Source organism: Salminus brasiliensis, chromosome 21 (assembly GCF_030463535.1).
Source record: "Salminus brasiliensis chromosome 21, fSalBra1.hap2, whole genome shotgun sequence".
Lineage (NCBI taxonomy): Eukaryota > Metazoa > Chordata > Actinopteri > Characiformes > Bryconidae > Salminus > Salminus brasiliensis.
The window spans coordinates 12377620-12398890 of NC_132898.1; the positions used below are offsets into that span (position 1 = coordinate 12377620).

The 21271-nt window shown below is 38.9% G+C and overlaps 2 protein-coding genes across 4 annotated transcripts in view; one reads left to right on the forward strand and one right to left on the reverse strand.

Moving 5' to 3' along the window:
* Positions 1 to 7865, forward strand: part of cfap92 (cilia and flagella associated protein 92 (putative)) — a 22929-nt gene extending 15064 nt beyond the window's left edge. The window contains exons 13-18 of the mRNA XM_072665455.1: positions 29 to 193; positions 706 to 918; positions 1563 to 1716; positions 2680 to 2891; positions 4176 to 4300; positions 4376 to 7865. Coding sequence (XP_072521556.1) covers positions 29 to 193; positions 706 to 918; positions 1563 to 1716; positions 2680 to 2891; positions 4176 to 4300; positions 4376 to 4523 — 1017 coding nt within the window. The 3' untranslated portion in view covers positions 4524 to 7865. The remainder of the gene's footprint in view (positions 1 to 28; positions 194 to 705; positions 919 to 1562; positions 1717 to 2679; positions 2892 to 4175; positions 4301 to 4375) is intronic.
* On the reverse strand, positions 4284 to 21159 carry acad9 (acyl-CoA dehydrogenase family, member 9). Of its 3 annotated transcripts, XM_072665451.1 has the most exons (18): positions 20913 to 21159; positions 19915 to 20008; positions 19592 to 19693; positions 18758 to 18864; positions 17539 to 17639; positions 17357 to 17435; positions 16012 to 16186; positions 15710 to 15783; positions 14876 to 14951; positions 14717 to 14787; positions 13748 to 13867; positions 13391 to 13519; positions 13062 to 13141; positions 12856 to 12970; positions 11795 to 11872; positions 9815 to 9943; positions 7134 to 7206; positions 4284 to 5894 (listed from the first exon to the last, which is right to left on the reverse strand). In XM_072665451.1, exons 1-18 carry the CDS (start codon positions 21081 to 21083, stop codon positions 5794 to 5796), a joined length of 1875 nt encoding a protein of 624 aa, XP_072521552.1. In that variant the 5' UTR covers positions 21084 to 21159; the 3' UTR covers positions 4284 to 5793. The 3 variants fall into 3 exon arrangements, with proteins under 3 accessions (XP_072521552.1, XP_072521554.1, XP_072521553.1); XM_072665453.1 differs by lacking the exons at positions 4284 to 5894; positions 7134 to 7206; positions 9815 to 9943 and adding an exon at positions 12269 to 12294 and having other exon boundaries at positions 11793 to 11872; XM_072665452.1 differs by lacking the exons at positions 4284 to 5894; positions 7134 to 7206; positions 9815 to 9943; positions 11795 to 11872 and adding an exon at positions 12014 to 12294.
* Between the last annotated feature and the right edge of the window lie 112 nt (positions 21160 to 21271).

The following is a 21271-nucleotide window of genomic DNA, read 5'->3' on the forward strand; positions in this document are numbered from 1 at the left end:
GTCTGACTGCCAAAATCATGTGTTTCAGGCAAACATTGAGGAAGTCCACAAAGCAAGCAGGGTTTTACAGAGGCAAAAGCCAAAGGTGTTTGTGGCGAAAGTGGACGATGGTCAGCCTGCCCACAACTACAGTGTTCAGAAAATGAATTGCACTGCTTTGGCCCATGAGCTACTACGTAAAGAGATGGCAAAGGTCAGTGAATCAAAAATAAAGGCGTCACGTATACCTGGTCATTTGATCTGTATTGAGTGCTAGGATTGTATCTGCATAAGAACAAGCCACATACAAATGCAAGTGTAAACGCACCCAAGACTCATTTACAACACATACAAATCCGATCACTCAAACCACCTCAGGAACTGATCTGAGACACGTTTGAGCCGCATGTGTTGATACATCAGTCTCTCCAAGACACATTCTACAACACACCAGTAATAACTGCAGTGTAATGAGTGAAATGGCAAAATTCGTCCCATGTAGCGATTGGATTGCAGGGGACAGTGGTCTCTACTCACTTTATGCCCAATGCAAGGTGTGAGCTGGAGGGGTATAAAGCCCTCCAGCATTAAACTGTGGAGCATTGGTACTGTGGTCTCTGGAATGACGGTGCTCTGTCCACTACATTTGGGATGAATTGGAGAGTTGGGAATGAGGTGGGTGATCATCCAACATCCTGACCTAACTTACGGTCTTGTTGCTTCTAGGTGCCAGCTTGTAGGTTCTCCTATAACCAGAACTACCACTCCTTCACGGTTGATCCTGTTGATATGGAGGCTGCGTTGAAAGCCTCAGAGCTCAAGAGTCGTGCTGCATGGAGAACCTGTGATGGCTTTATTTATCCCGGCTTCAGGAGTAGCATCGAGTCCAATGTACACCCCAAACGACCAGATGAGGCACGGGTGGAGGAGCTGAAAAAGGTGCTATAATGGTCAGGCATGTCCATCATTACCCTACGAGAGTCAGGTTTCATCCCAACGGTGTTCCTCATGAGAAGAAACTGCTTTTTATGGGCATTCTTGAGCGCTTGTGCAAGAAGATAGAGTTTTAGTGCAGTTTCCCTACCAGATCCACCTCTCTAGAGAGCCTCTGAGCTTAAGTGGGTATCTGGTTGCCAGTAATGTGACATAGCTAATGCCGATTGATTGCTAGCTGCAGAGGGTTAACCAGACACTGAAGCTTCTTAGAGGCACCAGATTTATTTGATGTACCAGCCTATAATTTACTGTCTCCCAAAGGGGCATGAGCCAACCTCCCAAATATGTGACTATATGTGAATATCTGACTTACCTTGCTGTTTCTAGTAAGCTGTCCCTCCTAAAAGACTGAACATAGCTGAATGCAAACATTACAAAAGGAATAGTTCAAACGTTCAGAATGTCCACCTTACCTCAAATGTAACAGCCAAGACATGGTTAGTGTCTGAAGTTTGCTTCTATACATTCGAGTGGGGTATATAAAATGATGTTGCTCACATGCCTAGATCTTTACACGGTGGCCTTAAACTGTGTTGTTAAATTCCTTAAATGTAATTTTACAGTCAAATTTTGTTCTCCGTTTCCAGCCCTGGAAAGAAAACCTCCTCCACAGGAACACGCTGAGTGCAACCCTGAACAGGTCCAGGTGGCCATGGAGTCAGCACCATGAGGACTTTCAGCTTTATGCAAAACCCCATGCTGTTTTTAGCCCAGAGCCCCCAGTCTCCATTTACCTGTCAGGTAAACACTTAAACCACTTACAAACAGGTCTTTTTTTGTTGGGGGGTATGTTCTTCCATTTATCTTTAGATTAGTGATGTTCAGTTACACCAGATTGCCAGGTCTTCTCCTAACATATACAATGTAATCAAGCACCTGCCTCCACCGCCACACATAAAGCCAGCTGTATATATTGACTTAATTATTTGAATTCGATTTTTTTCCAAAGACAGATAATTTAATTGCCCAGAGGTTGGTGTAGTTGTAAGATGGTAACATCACATATTGATTTTCCCTGCTGCATAGCTGCAGACCCTTCTCCACTGTCAAAAGTGCCTGCAGTGGGCACATAAGTGTCTGTACCGGACTTCTGAGGAACTGAAGAAGGTTGTCTGGTCCGATGAGTCCTGTTTTCTTTTAAATCACTGGCATGGCCGGGTGTGTGCACTGTTAGCTATGGGGTGTGCTGGAATCACCTTGCAACTGACAGGAGTTGAAGGATCTGAGAGTAACATTAGATGGATGTCAGAGTACCTTCTATACCATAGGTCTTTTAGAGTGAGCTGTTTTGGTGGCTTAATGTTTCGGCTTACTGATGTACATTTCTAAGAGCAGACAAAATATGAATAAAGGCCAGTTCAAATGGGGGGAAAATGAAAATTGGAAACTATGTACAATAATTAAACCCCACAAAGCAGTTTGACCACCCCAGACGCTGTGGCATCACCAGCCCTCCAACTAATGGTTTCCTGACGCTTTAAAAATAAATTAATTGACCATCCAGATAAACACAAAATTCAGACTACACTACTACCACTTTTAGCTATGTTTTTTAACTGTTTGAAAGTGATAAAATCTTTGGAACACACACACACACACACACACACCTTGGTAAGTGAGTTATGTTTGAAGAAAGGGAGAGCATTTGCCAGACTGCTCCTACAGTACAGGTAATGTTCACTGCTGAACATGGGGTTCTTCTAGGAGAGTCTCTGCGACAGGAGCAGCTCCAGACCGCAAATGCTCAGTACAGCAGATGGCTCAAGAAGATCTTACCCACTAAAGACTCTGAAGGTAGCAGACGAGTCCCAGAGTTTAAGTGCCATATGAGACAAGATGGTCTGGATAAACTACAGGACCTGCTGAAGGACAAGCCTATGAAGCCATCTCTGAGGAGCGAATGGAGGATACTGAAGGTAAAGGTTTATGAACAGAAGCTTTTCATTTTCGTCACTGCCGTCACCTACTGTATTTACACTGCAAATGATCATCAGCAACCAATGATGGTAGAAAGCATGGAAAGCACCAAGTCTCCCAAAAGCCAAGCCACCACAGGTCTAGAGCCTCATCTGGCTCTGCCCATCCCCCTATGTTTCAGTGAGCAAACAAGCCATTTTCCATCTCATTTTTTTCCAGTTTCCATCGCCAGTGTCTAATTCCAACAGTTAGTCTTCCCTGTGCTAATGTTGCCACATTTTTATTCCTTCTCCAGAAATCAGTTTTTAAAACCTTATTTTGCTCCATCAGAAGGAACAAAAAGTGCTTGACAGCCTTGGGTAAAACAGACCAAGACCTTTCTGTTTAGTGGAATAGTTGAGTAGTAATCGAGCTGTCAGGCAACTAGTTAATCATGCTATTATTTATCATTTCATAAGTGCTTAATTACACGGTAGAGTAATTTAATGGAAATGTAAAGTATTTCAGAATAAAATATATAAAACTGCATTTTACTGTCAAAACATTCCACTTATTGGACAAACTGGGTATCCAGCAGAAAAATCCACTTTGCTTCTGGTCATTCACACTGCCCTGTAAACTCCGTGAAGAGCGTCTGAGAAGCTTGGTCTGGGAGAAGGAGGCCTACCAAATAAATAGGCAAGCCTGGCTCTGCCTTTGATCTCTACTGCACAGGCTCTGTTTACAAATTTGATATGGTGAACAATTTTGGCTTCATTTCAGTAAAACGGAAGGGAATGGAATCCATGTTTTCTTCAGTCATTGTTTGCAACAATAAACCCAATTACTTGGCTAAGCAAAGTGTTTATGCGTGGGTATACAGTAAATTGATGGTATGCCCATAGTCCGTATAAGACACTGTAGACTGTATGTAACTGTCAGACTGTCAGAAAACACATTTCTGAAATTACTACATTATTCGAGAATTGTCTGCTTACATAGCGAAAGTGCTCAACTGATACAAGCCAGTGGGGCATCACAGTGCATCAATATCTGAAGCGGATATTTTAAGGGAAATATGCTACATAATGATGCTTTAACAATTTAAAGCAAGTGTAATAATATAAAAACAACTGGAGCTACAAGGATAATGTAGCTAACAAGTAATGGTTGTTTAAACTGATCCTTTAAAGAGATGCATACAGAAAAGGGACAGTAAAAAACTGTTCTTAATCATTCCATCATTTAACCTTTTTAACCAATTGTGAAACATTAGAATAAGCAGTAAAAGTGTGTATTCCCAGCCTGTGCAAGCATTTCCTGTGGCTCAGCTACCGGACAAATCCAGCAGAGAGAGAGACTCCAGCTCTCAAGTGCACACAAAATCTGACACATCACAGAGAGTCCAACACAGCCTGCCCTACTTTGGGTGAGTAAAGATGGTACAGCTTTAGATTCCCATTCCTCCAATTTTACTAATTACCTCCAATTCCTGCTTTTACAGATGCTACTGGAGACCTCATTCCTTTCAGCACAAGCGAGCTGCTCTGCCTCTTACAGATGAAGAGAAACAACTGCACATCTTTCAGAAACGTCCCCATATGACCAAGATCACATCAGACCACCCAATATCACACAAACCAACAGCTTAACTGTGCATTAAAAGGTCTCTGGGAACAGCTTCACTTTCAGAGTGAGTGTGTATTAGGGAGCACTGTGGTGCTACTTTAGGACACCTAATCAGATAAAGCAATAGAAAATTAACCATTTCAGTAATTAAAGGTCACCTGGATTGTACCTTAAGATACAGAGATATAAGCTCAGTATTTAAACAGACCATTCAATCAGTTTAATGAACTAAAGGTAGTAAATGATATACACAATTAAATTAACAAATTACCTTTTTATGATTAAATGCATTAAATGTGCCTGTCTCTGCCATATAAGTATTGTTGAAAAATAACCCATTGAACCCGCTGACCTCAAACTCACATATAACAACAGTCAATGGGCAGTCGGTCATTTCCATGAAGGAACATTTGAAATGTGTGACTACAGAACACACATTTGAAACTACAGCTGTTGTCACAACACACATGTTTGGAGATGACGGAGCATTTACTGAGTGTGTCTGTGGTAAGTCTGTAGACACCCGCTCCTCCAGAGTTGCTTTTAAAATCAACGTTAATGATAAGGACTTTGTTTGCCCTTCGTTGCAGTAAGAGAAAGACAGACCCATATTAACTACTTGTGTTGGCCTTTTTAATGGTTGTAACAGCCTGTACTCTTCTGCAAAGGCCTTACACTAGATTCCAAAACACTGCTGTGAGAATTTGATGGCATTTGCCGCTGAGAGCCTTAGTCTGATAATGGATGACCAGTTCTAGATCACTCTAGATCAACATGTTCCAGTGGTACTGGCTGGAGCGCCAGCAAGTTCTGCCTCACTGCTCCACAAACCATTTATACCCCTCTAGCTACAGGACAGCACTGGGCATGGTGACTTCAGACTCATGCGTGGCTGCTCCAGAATGTCCAATTACTTTGGCTTTTATATGGTGATAATGGTAAACATGCAACTAAATGGCTATAGTGTAAAGTTGCTAAACTTTCTCATTAAAGGTTGTGTCTTGATAGATCAACTGTTCCTGTGAGCACAGAACTGATGCAAGTGTCCACTGACTTTCATTGTAAGCAAGTTTCTAGTCAACAAGTGTATAAATTGTTGTCTGTTGTAATCGACCACGCAGGAGGTAGAGGTTAAGTTGAAAATGCTGCAGTATTTGTTTAAGAAGTGAGACTAGATCAGTGTGAAACAAGGTCTTCTAACATTGCTGATAAAACCCAGTTAATAATGGCTGAGGACTGGATCCCAAAATCCAATCATTAAACAGGAAACAGTCACATCTCAGAAGAGACATCTTAAAATGTTCTATCAAGAGCGTCTGAGCAGGCAAACGCCCGCTTTTCCAGGATCATCTGGGCAATCTTCTTATTGTGGTCATCAGTGTTCTCTTGGTGACCTGGAAGAAATACAAAGTTTCATTAAGTAATCTCAGATCTGAATGCACAGATTCAGTTATTTAATTATTTTTGTATGTAGGGCTGCCACTATTTATTATATTGGTAAATGAGTCATTAACAGTTTTGTATTCTTCCAAATAAATTAATAAATTAATAAATACAAAAAAAAAAAAGAAAAAGTAAAATGACTGAACAAAAACATCCTATGCAGGGCTAGGGTTGCAAAATTAAGGGAATTTTTAAAGTTATTTTTTTAATTTACCATGGGAATTAACCAGAATTAATGGGAACATTCAAAGTCAAAGGTGAGAAACTCACATATAGTTGGTAAAAATATATTGACGCATAATCTTGGCTAAAATAATTAGATATGATACCAAAACAGTTGAATAGCAAAATCCCAGGCACATGGCACATTACACACTGAAGGGCTATTGAGACCACACCCCCTGCATTTACTGTCCAGTCCTCCATCACATTACAGCCCATGTCCTAGAAATCAAACACTCACCACTAGCTTGTGGAAAACCTAGGTAGGCAAAAAAAAAGCCTATGCTAGTCTTGGTAAGCTAACCACTTGCTAGCCTGCTAGCCTTGGTAAACTAGCCTCAAATTAAATTGCTCATTAAGCTTTTCTGATTTTCCAGATAGCAACTGTGAAATTCCACCTTGATTTAATAGTTGCATAAATGTTTAAGTTCCATTACTGTCAATAAAAATATGAAGCTCGTCAAATCTTTGTCCAAAAAAATACTTTGTCCAAATGTGTGCTTTCAGTAGTGGTGAGTGTCAGGTTTCTAGAAATCATCTGAACATATGCTGTACATGTGATGGAGGAATAAACAGTGCATGCAGGGGGTGTGGTCTCAATATGCTCTCAATGTGCCATTAATTCCCATTAATTCCCATAATTACCCGTTTATTCCTGTTAAAAAAACAAAACAAAAAAAAAAACGGAATATTGATGATAGTGTGATCTTGTTCCTAAAATGAATCCTATTTTTCCAACTAATTCCAATTCCCATAAATTCAGAACCAATTCACTCAGAACTGAAAACAAGAGAGTTTAAGGTAACTGGAACAGTATGGTGAGAGCATACATTTGTTGAGTGACTGTGTTAAGTGATGGTTTGTAGAAGTCAAGGAAGAAACTCATCTTCACATGCTTGTGCTCTTGTATTGCAAGCAATATAAAACTCACCAAGGCTGGTGCCAAATACTGTTTTGCTGGTACTCACCTTTCTGCAGCTGTACTATCCAAAAGTTGTTTCTGAAGAAAGCTTCTGTGCAAAAAGTGTTTGTGAGCAGCACCTACAATGTAAAAAAGGATCACATCATGTAAATGAGGAAAACATAAAATATAATAAAAAAGGTAGGTGGCCAAATGAATTAATTAATTTATAAATGTATACATAAATAAATAAACCTGACATGACTGAACACTTCCCCCAATTTCATAAGCCAAGATCTGTTTTCAATTTTTAATATCTGATTTGTGCTTCTTTAGTATACAACAGGCTATTCTAGGCTAAAGCTGCTAACATGGTCAATAAAACAATACAAATCTCAATTTGTGGCTATAAAAGCTCAAGAGCTATACAAGTAAAAAATAAATAAATAAATAAATAAATAAATATATATATGTGTGTACAGCAGCACAGATGAACCTTATTTAAAGAGTCCCCATACCCTCAACTCTTTATTTAGAAAAGCATTAGTTTAATATAAAGTACACCTGTAGTGTTAAAATTATATCACTTAGTTTCAAAGTGGCCAGTTCAGCCTCAGCAGCGCCCCCTCCTGCTTAGCTCAGATATCAGTGTGCATGAGTCACCTCATGCACAAAGTACAAAGTTCTGTCACAACATGCAAATAACCAGTATTCCTGTTCTCTAGTAATTGTACCAAATTACTGAGGTTGTAATAAGTGAGGTTTCTCTCTCGCCTTCTGTGTGTGCGTTTTGTGTGCTTGAGATTATTAAAAAGATTAAGTAAATGAGTGCGTGTGTGTGTTTCATTTGCATTAATGTAAAAGTATTGATAGGCTGCATCGCACATAGTAGTACTATTACGCTTTTATTATGCTATTATGGATCGTAGTTTAAAATGCGTAATGATATCATATATAGTGCTGAGGTAAAAGTGGTTTCGGTTACTGTACGTAAAACAATTGCAAATCTCTACATTAAACAAATAAAAACTGACTGGAAAAAGTTTTTTGAGCGGGATCAGAGGTTTTTGGAGTATATAAGAGAGATAAGATTTGTAACAGCCAAAATCCAGTGTTAGTTAGCAATGTTGCAATGTAGCAATCACACATCACTTACCTAACATGTCTTGGCTGGTTGACTGCATGTGGGGCAAGTACTAAATCATGTTTGAGATTTTAGGTAAACTGTTCCTTTTGACTGTTTAGTTTCAATTAAACTATATTAAACAATAATAAACAATTTGCAATGGCAAAGTAATGTTTAATTTAAATAAGCGTAATAAAAAAAAGCAAGAAAAGACATTTGAAGATTTATCCAAAAAATATAGTTTGTTAACTGTAGCTATGGTTGCCAAAACATATAACAATGAAAGATTATTCTTTGCACTGTATCAACAGTGTAAAGGACCTAGATTAAACAACTCATGACGTTATGATGTGTGGTTTTATGTACTATAAACATCATTGAGTTCATTTGAACATGACCACTTTAATGGCCATACATAATCAACCTGGTCTCATTTTCTTTTCCCCCATGTGCATTTAATACGGACATATGCTCTCACTGGCTTCGGTAAAACATTCCTTATAACTTTTGTGTAAATGGTTGGGGCTGGATGCCGGCTAAATAAATAGACATGTAAAAGCCTTTTTATGGCTAATATCACAAAAACTAAAATTTAAGAACTGGCTATTTGTGCAACTTGGTATCTATATATGGAGTAAATAGAGTAGTGAATACATTTACTATATGTAGTTTATATCTGTTACATCCCACTCCAAAAAGGCAAGGTATTTTTCAGTTCTTAATGATGGACGGAAGGATGAACCATTTAATGCATTAATCCAGAATTCTACTGATGCATGCGACATGTACATATATAAATTTAAGGTGTCAAATGTGGCTCAGCTGATCAGAGCTTGGCACTGAAACTATTCTCAAAAGCATCTATATTCTTCAAGCAAAATTGAAACAGACTAACAAAGGAACGCTGCACATCCGATATCATTCCAAACTCAACACACTTCCTGAAGCTCTACTAGCTCAGTGTGAGACCATTATTCTTTTCTTTGTAAAGAAACATCATACGGTTTCCCCTTACAGTGGCATTCACAGAAATAGACTTCCATCTCCACGTAGAATTCAGAATAGAATCAACAACTCTCTATTTACTCTATCACCAAGTGTTTATCCTAACCTTTACTTCCTTTCCTTCCTTTGTTTGCTTGACTTCCATCCCTTGCGTCCTTCCTTTATTCATTAATCTTTCCATCCAACTAGTAGAAAGAGACTCTTTGATTTCTGCTGTTAGGTTTTTCAAAACAAAGATTTCTTGGTTTAGTCTCTCCTGTCTTTAGCTGGTGTGGATAACCTTATGACCTCAGTAAAGACAGGCTTTAAGAGCTTGGTTGAAACGTTTTGAGGTAAAGCTTTATTTTAGACACAAACATTGAAAGTTTTTAGAGTAAAAGTTTGGTTTAGCCATATTGGCATTGAAATTCTTTGGAGTAAAGCTTGGTTTAGACGCTTAGGTTAAAATGCTTTAGAGTATAGGTTGGTTCCAGATGTACCGGGGGTTAAGAAACTTTAGGGTAAAGTGTTGTTTTGACGTACTGGGGTTGAAATTCTTAGAGCTTGGTATAGAAGTTCTGGGGTTGACATGTAGAAAAGCTGTAGGGTATATCATGTTTGCAATGCAGGTCGATTACCTCAAGGTCATGGTTGCGCAGGCCAATGCTGATGGAGCGGCTGGCTCGGGACAGGGTGGCAGTCATTGCATACAGGTTAATGAGCACATCAGCAACCCTCTTCAACAACAGCTGCTCATCTGCAATATTCTAAAACACAAAGCTGACCAGCATGAAACACATGAAAGGCACCAATAAAACACAAGTCTACATGCATTCTGCCAATGTTGACTTTATAGGATAAGGAAACAACATTCTTAATTTTAATGTGCGGAAATGTACGAATATTGTATTTCAGGTCATTCTGGACTATTTCTATTGGCCCATTCATTTTGTAAAAGTGTTAAAAGTTAAAATATCTTGACAACAGCCACAATATTTTATAAATTAACAGTAAGGCAAGAATGAGGTATTGTGCTTGACAGGTTTCAGAGCACAAGTGTTTTTCTTGTCAACAAAACACATCACGATAACTTAACATTTCTAAAACGTGCACATTTTCGAGAAGCTTCGAGAAGTCTCTTTGAACTTGCCATGCAGAGTGCAGATGGGAGTCTTGCCGCAGAAAGATTCATTTCATTTTAAATGTTTCCTTCACATAAAAACAAAGATGAACTGTGGCAAAATTACAGAGGAAGAAAACACCATTTGGAAATCTGAAGCCTTTCCAGGACGTATTACTAGTCCTGATTACAACTGCATGGGCTTCATCATTTTTGCTGGAGAGAGATTGAGTGTGTAAGAAAGAGAAGGAGGGGGAAACAGCTGTCTCACACATGAGGCCATGCATTACCTCTATACAACAGGAAAGAAGGGACTAGCTTAGTCCCTCCAGCGCTCTACAAGCCCACGCTAATTAGCCTGCACCTCTCTACAGCAACCAGCAACACACTCTGGGACGTTAAACACACAGCATGGTTTTTCCGGAGGTATTCCAAAAATGTGTAGAGGAAATGATGAGAAATGAGGAATTAATTCTCATCAAGGACAGACAGCAGTGTACTTTGGCGTTGCAATACAGGTGGCGAGTTCTCTTTTAAGTGTCTTTTTAAACTGTTACAGGCTCCTACACAGATCTTATAATGTGAATTTGGCAGTTGTTTTATTACATTGTGTTAAAATATCAATACAAATGATACAAAAGGTTCTTTTTACATTGACTCTTATTGAAACCTGAGTTTTTTTCCTTCTCATGCAAAGTTGCTGTTTTGGAAATACAAGGTCTTCACATGATTGCGACAATGTACATGTGATTTATACACTCCGAGACACAGCAGTGCTGCTGGAGATTGTAAGCACTGTCTGTCCACTCACTGTCCACTCCATTAGACACTCCTACCTAGTTGGTCCACCTTGTAGAAGTAAAGTCAGAAACAGTTTGTGTTGGCCATCCTCTAGTCCTTAATCAGTGGTCACAGGATGGTGTTGGCTGGATATTTCTGTGTTTTGTTTAAAATGCACTCACCAGCGCAAAACCCACCAAACACACCACCACCACGTTAGTATCACTGCAGTGCCGAGAATGACTATTCACCCAAAGAATACCTGCTCTGTGGTTGTCCTGTGGGGTCCTGACCACTGACGAACAGGGTAAAAGGAGGCTAACAAGATATGCAAAGAAACAGATGGACTAACGTTCGTAATTATAGAAGGTAAGAGGAGCTTACCGGCTATATGGACAGTGAGTGCAGGATCAAGGAGGTGGCAATAATGTTATGGCTGATCGGTGTATATCGTCCATCCATCTATAGATTTATCCTTCAATCCACTCACGTCTCTGTCCATCAATCTCTCGATCACCCATCCATTTTGCCCCTCTATCTCTACTTCCATCTCCTCTTCTCCCATTCTTTCATCTCACAATCAATCTGCATAGCCCGCTGTCTGTCCTGTATCTATTTGCCTATCAGTGTCCATCCATCTTTCCATCTTGCTTTCCATCTCTCCATTCAAGGTGGCACAAAATAGATCCCATTCTAAAAGCTTTAAGGAATACTTTACCTTTCCAAATCTATACAGCAGGTTTTCCACAGCGATGCCAAAGAACTCCACATTCTGCTCCAACAGTTTGGCGCTTTCCTGTGGGAGACACAGTGACATCATCTCTTCCATGTGAGAGTTCCCCTTGTGATTCGGACATTGTTACCAGACCACACAGGCTTAAAAGAGCAGTCAGAGGCAAAGCGCCAGAGTGTAATGAAGTGTCACTCGCAGACTAAGACAGATCGCTACAGTTTAATGGACACTGTGGGTATAGCACTCAAGTTACAACATTATTACCATGACGCAAGCATTCGTATTCATTTCAGGGTCAATGGTGTGCCTTACTGGACATGACATACAGTAACATTAACCATACACATTCTACAAATAAAACAGGCCAAAGTGGGACACTATACAACAGTATGGGTTTGTGTTTGAGTAGTCACAAGCCTCCTAACTGTAAATAATCAGATATGAAAGAGTCTGAATCACCATTAGATGCGGTTTGTCCTCTTGTCCTAGGAGATAGGCAATATATTTCATTGAGTATTATGAAAGTGTTTTACTTGAACATCTGACATCTGATCAGTGGACAAAAGAGAGCCAATGGTGACATTTAAGGAATGTTCTCAAACTACAAAATGTAGCACACATTTTTTTTTATTCAAAATTTCACACACTGCACTAAATCAAATTAGCAGTACTAATTATGGTTTTCAATAAAACATGTACTTCGTGATCTAGTGAAACTGTGCACCTCTCTTTTCATGCACATTCTTGTCATCAAGTTTTTATTTATTTTGTAATCACCTTACTAGCATACAAGTATGGGCACATACAGTCCTCTTTTATTGCTTTTAAAACGGAATCGTGGTCATATAATTTGTAAACGTTTAATTACTTGTTAGTTACGTTAGCCTTCTGACTCCAGTGCAAAACTAATAAGTTCAGACATCAAACATGTCTTGGCTGATAAGTTTTAACATAAATGTATATCAAAACAACATATGTTTTTAATATACATTTTGTAGATAAATACTAATACATCAAAGCATGAGTGAGTAGGTAAGGTTCTGTACCATTAAACTGGGATGCACCGCTCCATTTACGCCGGTCAGGCCAAAGTCAACATTCCTCTTTAATATCGACCTCACTTTGTAAATCACAGTTTCAAAGTCCCCCTTCTTCAATAGCCTACAGGAGAGAACAGCAGGAGCATTGGTTTATCTTGCTGCATTCTTTAACAGTGAAAAGACATGCACTCTTATTTACTGTTTATACATACCTTACTCTCTCTGTTAGTGTTTTGCCAGCATACTGCATTCCTGTGAGAGCAATGAACATCCTTAAGATCTCATTGGTTCCCTAAAAACAGGAAAAGACATAAAAGATAAATAAGATTTTATATCCCTGAAGCCCTCTAGTGGTCAAAGTGTGAAAACATCATTTCTAGATCTTTTCATTGATCCAGTAGTCATGAAATGCTCGCACAACATAAAGTGTAAGTTGCTGTTTCAAAAAGCTGCAAAGTGTTCCTAAAGAAAAAAAATCATTATGTATCGAAAATCAGAATATACCACCCAAGTCTTATGCACCTGTTTAGGAAAACAGTACCTCAAATATCTGCAAGATCCTGCAGTCTCTGAGGTAGCGCTCAAGTGGATAATTCTTTGTATATCCCAATCCTCCATACACCTGCAACGCCTCACTCACACAAATCCAGGCGCCTTCAGAGCTAAAGACCTGCAAACAAGAACACACACACACACACATAAATATATACTTTGAACATATATTATTACTGAATAAAATATATACAAACACATACTGTGCAGCCATGTTCCAACCCAATGCTCTCTTTGAGGTCACAGATGGCTATGGCAGGTTGTGTCACTCAACCCCCTTGAATTAAATAGCTAGCTAACTTACATTTAACTAAGAACTCGTGTTATTAAGCCATAGTGATTGTACCTTCACCATAGCTGCTTCTAGTGAGCAGTCTGGAACTCCAGGTCTGTCCATTATTCCAGCAGTCAGGTATGCCATGCTCTCCATTACATAGGCATATTTGGCCATGATAGAAAACTTTTCCTGTACAAGAAACAACACAATATAAAATCTTTAAACCAATAGTTGACTATAGGAATATTTATATTGTGGCAAATTTCAGAGAACTAAAATACAAAAGACACACATATGGCTGGAGGAACTATTTACACAGTGATTAGGCAAAAACAAATGCTGAATACTTTATTAAGGAATACCATTATTAATACTGGATCACTTTCATGCTGCAAATCACCCATTCTGCCAAATTCAAAAGGTGTTCTATCGGATTCAGATGTTTGGGTGACTGGAAAACTGATGTTCTTATAATATTCATGAAATCAGTTCAAGGCATGATGCACTGTCACACTGGAGGTAACCAATTTAACATGGGTAAACTGATCAAAACGTGATGCACATGGTCAGCAACAATACTCTAACAGTCTGTGGCATTCAAGTGATTATTTGTTGGTATGAACAGGCCAACATCTCCACCAGCCTGGACTGTTGTACTGAAAATCCCAGGAGATCAGCAGTTCTAGAAATACTTAAGCCAACTCATCTGGCACCAACAATCATGTCACACGCAAAACCAGTGATCACTTTTTGTCTCCATGCTGAAGGTTCATGTAAACTTTACCTGGAGTTGCTGGCCTGTATACAATATTTTTTTTAAATTTATGCATTACACTGCTTATTACATAATGGCATGGATCAGTAGGTGTACCAGTGTTTCTAAAAAGTGCTTGGTGGGTGTAGTTTGAGAATTACAATAATGACAAGAGAGTAATCTTTAGTGAAGTATTATTATAATAATGAATATAATTATAAACAGCTTTTTAAACATCAATTCAAAACTGATGCACCTCCACTTCTACATACTATAGTACATACCTGAATCATTCCAAACTCAGACAGTCTCCGGTTGAACTGTTTTCTTGTGCATGCATATTCCGCAGTCATCTCTGAAAAAACAACATAATTACCCATTTTGCATGATCATTTTTATTTTATTTTTTTTAAATAACACCACACCAGTTCATGTGTGCATACCAATCAGTCTCTTGATCATGCCTGCACTCGCACTGCCCATACTGAACCTTCCACTGTTTAGGATATTCACTGCAATCTAGGGAGACAATCAAGCAGAGACTGTAGACATTATACACAGTATACACAGCTAAAGTATCTATTGCTACAATAGGTCAGCTGACCATGTAAAACTTTAACCACACACCAAAAAATATCCGATCTATTCTAAACAGTGCGACCTAAACACAGTGGGTCTTGTTCATGAAAATAATTACTTATTATTTAACAGTTAGTTTGTTCTTTTAAATTCATTTTCAATTCATTTAAATTAAAGTTTGCCGATTTACATGCAAATTTATTCTGCTTGCGTTTCATGAATGAGGTGAATGTGGTCTGAACATATTCTGAATATGTTTGCATATAGTGAAGCTTCAGTGGGTGAAGTCAGATGTCTTATGTTTGAGAATGAAGTTCATTAAAATGAACAACGTCTTACATCATAACTGAAAATTGTTTTTAAATAAAAAACATTTTTGGTTGCACAACAAAATAAAAAACACATTAAACATTAAAATGCTGAGCATGGTCTGATTATTCTGGACACAAAAGAGTTGTCTGTGGACCCACACCTTTTCTTTTTCACTCTCAGAATTTTAAAAAGTAAATGTTTCACACTAATAACTGATTATGTTTAGAAATTACATTAGAAATTAAGTCTTATTGTTCCTTTTCTATTCATGCTGGCTTATTAGATATATAAAAATTTAATAATAAATAGGTAACAAAAACAACAACAACAACAATAATAATTTAAAAACAAGTCAAGGATATTAGATTCATGTGTTATACAGTTACCTTAAATCCACCTCCAACTTCACCAATCACATTCTCTATTGGCACTTTTGTGTCTTCAAATGTTACCTCGCAGGCTAGAATCAAAGACCAAAAAATGTGTGCCTTAAAAACATGTTTTTCTTAAGCTTTATTCTTTTAAACTATATTGGAAAGTTTTACAATTTGTATTTATTTTTTTATTGTGCCCATTTATTATGGGTATATAAGTATATATAAGTAAATTATATAAGTATAAATCTTCCTAGGTCAATTCAAGTGTACTTAGCTGATGCACTGAACACGCATCATATGTATAAACTCACTGTTGGAGCCTCTGATGCCCAGTTTGTCCTCTGGTTTGCCACAGATCACGCCACCAAATGCCTTTTCTACAATAAATGCTGTAATTTTGTCTTTCTTTTGCCCATCCTTGTCCACCACCTCTGTTTTGGCAAATACTGTCATGATGTCAGCCAGTCCCCCATTGGAAATCCATATCTTAAGAGCAAAACAACAAGAACAAATGCTGAATAGCTCGGATTCATAATCAGTTTCAACTGATAATTACTTATGTTCTACTTTTACTTTTTAAAGTTTTACTTTCCATGTCTACTTAATAAACACCAAATACCACAATGCTTCAAGCATACAATTCCACACTGTAGCTCATAAATGCTACATAAATTGTTGCATTAAAACAGTTGCTACAGTTTATAACAGTACACCAACAAGAAGCGACAAAGAGGAGTTTCTAATCGATTGACCAGGTAGTAGAGTCAGAAAATTCTGAAAAAGATGGGAAATTTACCATGTGAATTAACAGGAATAAAATGGGAATTTTTAAAGCTAAAGGTGAGAAACTTACATATAGTTGGTAAAAAACATACTGAAGCGTAATCTTGGATAAAATTAGTAGATATAATACCAAAACAGTTGAAAGTCAAAGCTGCTCCTCAATCCCAGACACATGGCACATTACACACTGAAGGGCGATTGAGACCACACCCCCTGCATTTACTGTTCATTCGTCCATCACATGTACAGCATATGTCCAAATGATTTCCAGAAACCTAACACTCACCACTAGCTTGTATTTTTATTTGATTTGATGTTATTATTATTATTATTATTATTATTATTATTAATAATAATAATAATAATAATAAGTATTAATTATTGGTTACAGAAACCTGTTGAGGCAAAAATATAGGTAGCTAGCCTGCTATCTTTGGCAAACTAGCCTCAAATGTAATAGCTCAGTTTCAGTGTGATTACTGTCAATACAAATATGAACCCTGTGAAAATATTACCTGACCTGAGGAAGTCATTCGGTCCAAATGTGTGCTTTGAGTTGTGGTAAGTGTCAGGTTTCTAGAAATCATCTGGACATATGCTGTACATGAGATGGAGGAATGAACAGAGCATGCAAGGGGTGTCACCTCAAAAGCCCTACAGCGTGAAATGTACCATGTGCCTGTAAATCCCAAAACCTCCCCAAATTTCTATGGAAAGTTTACATTTAGGAACATTTCCCAAGCTAAAAGTGCCCATTGAAAGTTACTGGTGATTTACTGGAAATGTATGATTTTCCACCATTTTGCAACCCTACCAGGGAATCTACAGTGTAAATCTTAGTAGGCACTATGCCTATGATTTAAATATGGCAACCTTTGTGCCGTTGAGCAAGAAGTGTTTTCCATCCTCTGTCAATCTAGCCCGGCACTGAATAGAGGCAGCATCACTCCCACTGAAACAGAAGAGACAAATTATAACACTCAGGATCTTCAGGAGCTCACACAGTATGTATTAAACCAGAATGAAAGGCCAGTTAAATGGTAAAGAAAGCACACCTCCCAGGCTCAGTCAGACAGAAGGCTGCTATATGCTCTCCTGAAGCCAAACGCGGCAAATATTTAGCTTTCTGTTCTTCACTTCCAGCCATCAGGATACCCTAAGGAAACAATAACGCAAGTGAGAGAGCATACTGTACAATTCTACATAACACTCCCTTTGCCCTAAATGGAAGCCTATACTCCACCAATTAACAGATACAAACTGTGCAAACTGCATAAGTACTGCACACTTACCCCAAACCGCATCAAGAATTTGAAATAGACTTGCTCTGACACTACAACATACATTATGTATAATGTATACTAAGGGTGTTTTCACACCTGGTTAATTCGAACTCTGGTTCGTATTCACCCTTGGCATAGTTTGTTTGGGCAGGTGTGAATATAGTAATCATATTCGAGTGCATCGAGACCCATGAGATGAGGTGGTCCCGGTTCAGTCTTAAAAAAAAAAACTCTGGAGTGGTTTGTTTGTGGTGAGGACATGATCTGACATATGCCATGTGACCTAACTATCAGGTGTACTCTGCAAGAACAGATGCCATCTCTGCCGCTGCTCCATGTTAAATTGCACAGACAAATGCACTAGCCCAGAACACAGGACCATATTCCTGTATTTACTTTCTTGCTCCGCCCCCGGGCAGGTCTGACCAATAAGCAGAAAGAACGTTCTCACATGGTTTGGTATGACACATTTTGGTGCGCTTGGATGTTTCCCTGTGGGCTCAAGTGGCTCAAGTTCAAACTTAACTGTGGCTTGCAGTGTGTGTGTGGTTTGCGGCGCTGCATGTGGGTTGCGTGATTGGTTCATTTTGTCATGTGACTGCTTCAACTTATCACCTGCATTGCTAAACATCTTTCCTGTGAGAAGAGCTCCTTGTTTCCAGGTGTTCCTGCATGGTGAACTGCCATGACTCTAGAAATCTCTTCATGACTCTAGCTGTTCTTCAATGCTTGATTATTTGTATCCAATGAAAATAATGAAGTGATGAACAAACTGCTGAACAAAAAATGCTTTTGGAAAGTAATGTTTAAAATTGTGCAATCAATCCACAGTTTGAATGGAAGTCTCCTGTGTGAAATCAAACCAGTTACAATGAGCCCCTCCCCAAACAAGCCCAGAATCAGCCCTGCGTATTCAAGACAAGTATGAAATGGCTTACTAAGTCTACTAAGGCATCTCAATTTTATACTGTAGTCAAGCGTACTGTCTTACCTTCAAACCAATGGCTTGATGTGCTGCAAGCATGACAGTAATGGCTCCATCCATGGATAGAATCTCTCCTAACCTGGCATACATTGTATTTGACAGACCAAGGCCGCCTACAGAGAGAAACACAACTTCAATCCAAAGCTTAAACTTTTAAACTATTGTTCTCTTAACCTATGGTTCATTAAAAAGTGTAAGATCTTTCAGTGCATCTGCTCACTAATGCATTTTACCACAGTTTTGTGGTAAGTAATAAATCACATTAATAAAGCACATTATTACACTCTTCAATAAAAGTAGCCGATTAGCTTGCTGGTTACACCACGAGCAAAGGAAAGTCTACAATATTGTGGTGCTAGTGGGGAAAACCCTCGTAGATGTGGGGATTTGTGCAAGTGCATTAGCCAGAACGAGCCGAAAAGTTTTTTTATAAAATATTTTTGATATGACAATCTGACCTTTCGAGTATTCTAAATGGGGTCTATCCCAATTCAGACACAGGAGCCTGGTCATGTGATTAAAAATAACTGCCTGGCGGCATTGCAAAGAAACAATGTAAACAGGCTTCTTATTGGGACTACTTAGATCCAGAGACATTTTGCAGCATAGACAGCAGCAATAGTTTTTTACCTTTTTGTGTTTGTTTGCCAGACTAAATACATTAGAAATTCAATTAAAATGGGGCTGCACTCACTTCAGGAGGTAACTTGTGTATTAAAATATTATATTCATATGACTGTTTAACTATTCTAAAGCATTACCGCAGAACTTTGATGAGTTGTTATGAGCTTAACTGAGTAATTGTGACAGTGCTTCTGAGAAGACACCAGCCTGACTTACCATACTCCTCAGGTATTTGGATCCCAAACAACCCGAGTGTTTTCAGTCCATCCATCGTTTCAGGAGGGATATTGGCTTCTTGATCGATCTTCTTTGAATCAACTAAAAAAGATGTTATGCAATGTTACAAGCATGACTTTGGAGGTTTTGTTCACAGAGATGAAGCCATGGCACAGGTCACTACGGGGACAGACTGACTTGGTAGATGACATGATAGTAAAATCATGTCACACAGTGTTCAGTATTATCACTGGTCACTTCACTATCATCACATGATTATGAAGACAGGCTGATTGTAGATGTCATGATATCACCTCACTCACCCTCTTCTTTAAAAAACTTCTCCACTGGGGCAATGAGTTGATTGATCTCTTGTAATTCTTCATTACTAATTTCCGGGAAGGGAAATACTTCGTCCTACAGAAAAAGAAAATTAATAGTAATACATGAGAGAGAGCCAACATGCATTTATTAAATTCAATTAAAGGCTGCATGTAAAAGATCCCCATCACAGTACTATAATGTCAAGCATCTAGTGCAGTAGAGACAGTTACTTCAACCTTTTATTTCAGGAGAAACAATGAATGGTACTTTTGTTTATATAGTGTATGTCCAACATAGAATTAACATAATTTTATCAAGGTAAATATTCTACATAATGTTGCTTTAACTTGAGAAGTAAAGTCTAAGGACTCATGCAGCCAGTGGAGAGCAGTAATGAATCAGAAGTATAATTCTGGGCTTGTGTCGCCTCTCTTTGGGCTTGGTATTTTTGCTAAACCTGCCAATCCTGTTGACAGCTGAGGTGCCCTTGAGCAAGCGAATCTAACCCTGCACTGCTTCCTGGACGCTGGGGTGGCGGTCTGCTGCTCCGGGGTGGGTTAAATGTAGAGGCTAAAGTTAACTGCACCGCTGAGCAATGACAAAAAAAGGCTTTAAAGGATTTCAGGCATTATAATAACCAAGCAGCCTTTTCTAATGGGAGCAGATAACCATGACCCTATTGGCACCATGCTTAATGCCAGGCGTGGGCTAGAGGGTTAGCTAGCTATAAAGCCCTCCAGCAGTCTTCTGGAATGATGGTACTCCAACCAATACTTTTGGCAATCAAATCCTCTACTGTCCAGTGCTCCCTGGACAGTAGAGACAGTTAGCTAGCTAACTAACAACCCTGACATTAAAGCAGGACAGGGTATTTTGATACCCTTCATTTCGGTAGATACAACGAATAAGCAGGGTGCGTCCCACTACTTCCCCCCACATCGTGTACACTGTATGTAAGGTATGAAACTGTAAGCTACAGCTGCACAGCTCAGTTTACCTTGTTCAGTTTTCTCAGAAAGAGGTCTTTAGCATACGCTGCACTCCTCACGCTCGTCCTCAGGCAGCGCCGCGTTTGAAGTGGAGCTGCTAACCGTCGCGCTGGAGCGGCGAGCAAGCATTTACTGGGTATTAACGACCTCGACAACCCAAACATTTTACTGAAATTCATCGCGTCAACCAGATAAATGTCCCGCTCTGCCCTTTTACTATAGCGCCGGCAACCTTTCACACGTGGTCGCACGGAGATGACAACACAACCCCGAAAGGCGTTGAAGTTCACATAGAGGCCTCTAGAGAGCAGCAGTGAGAAGAGATTCCACAGTGACGGATCTTTGAAAGGAACCGACTCCTATGGCT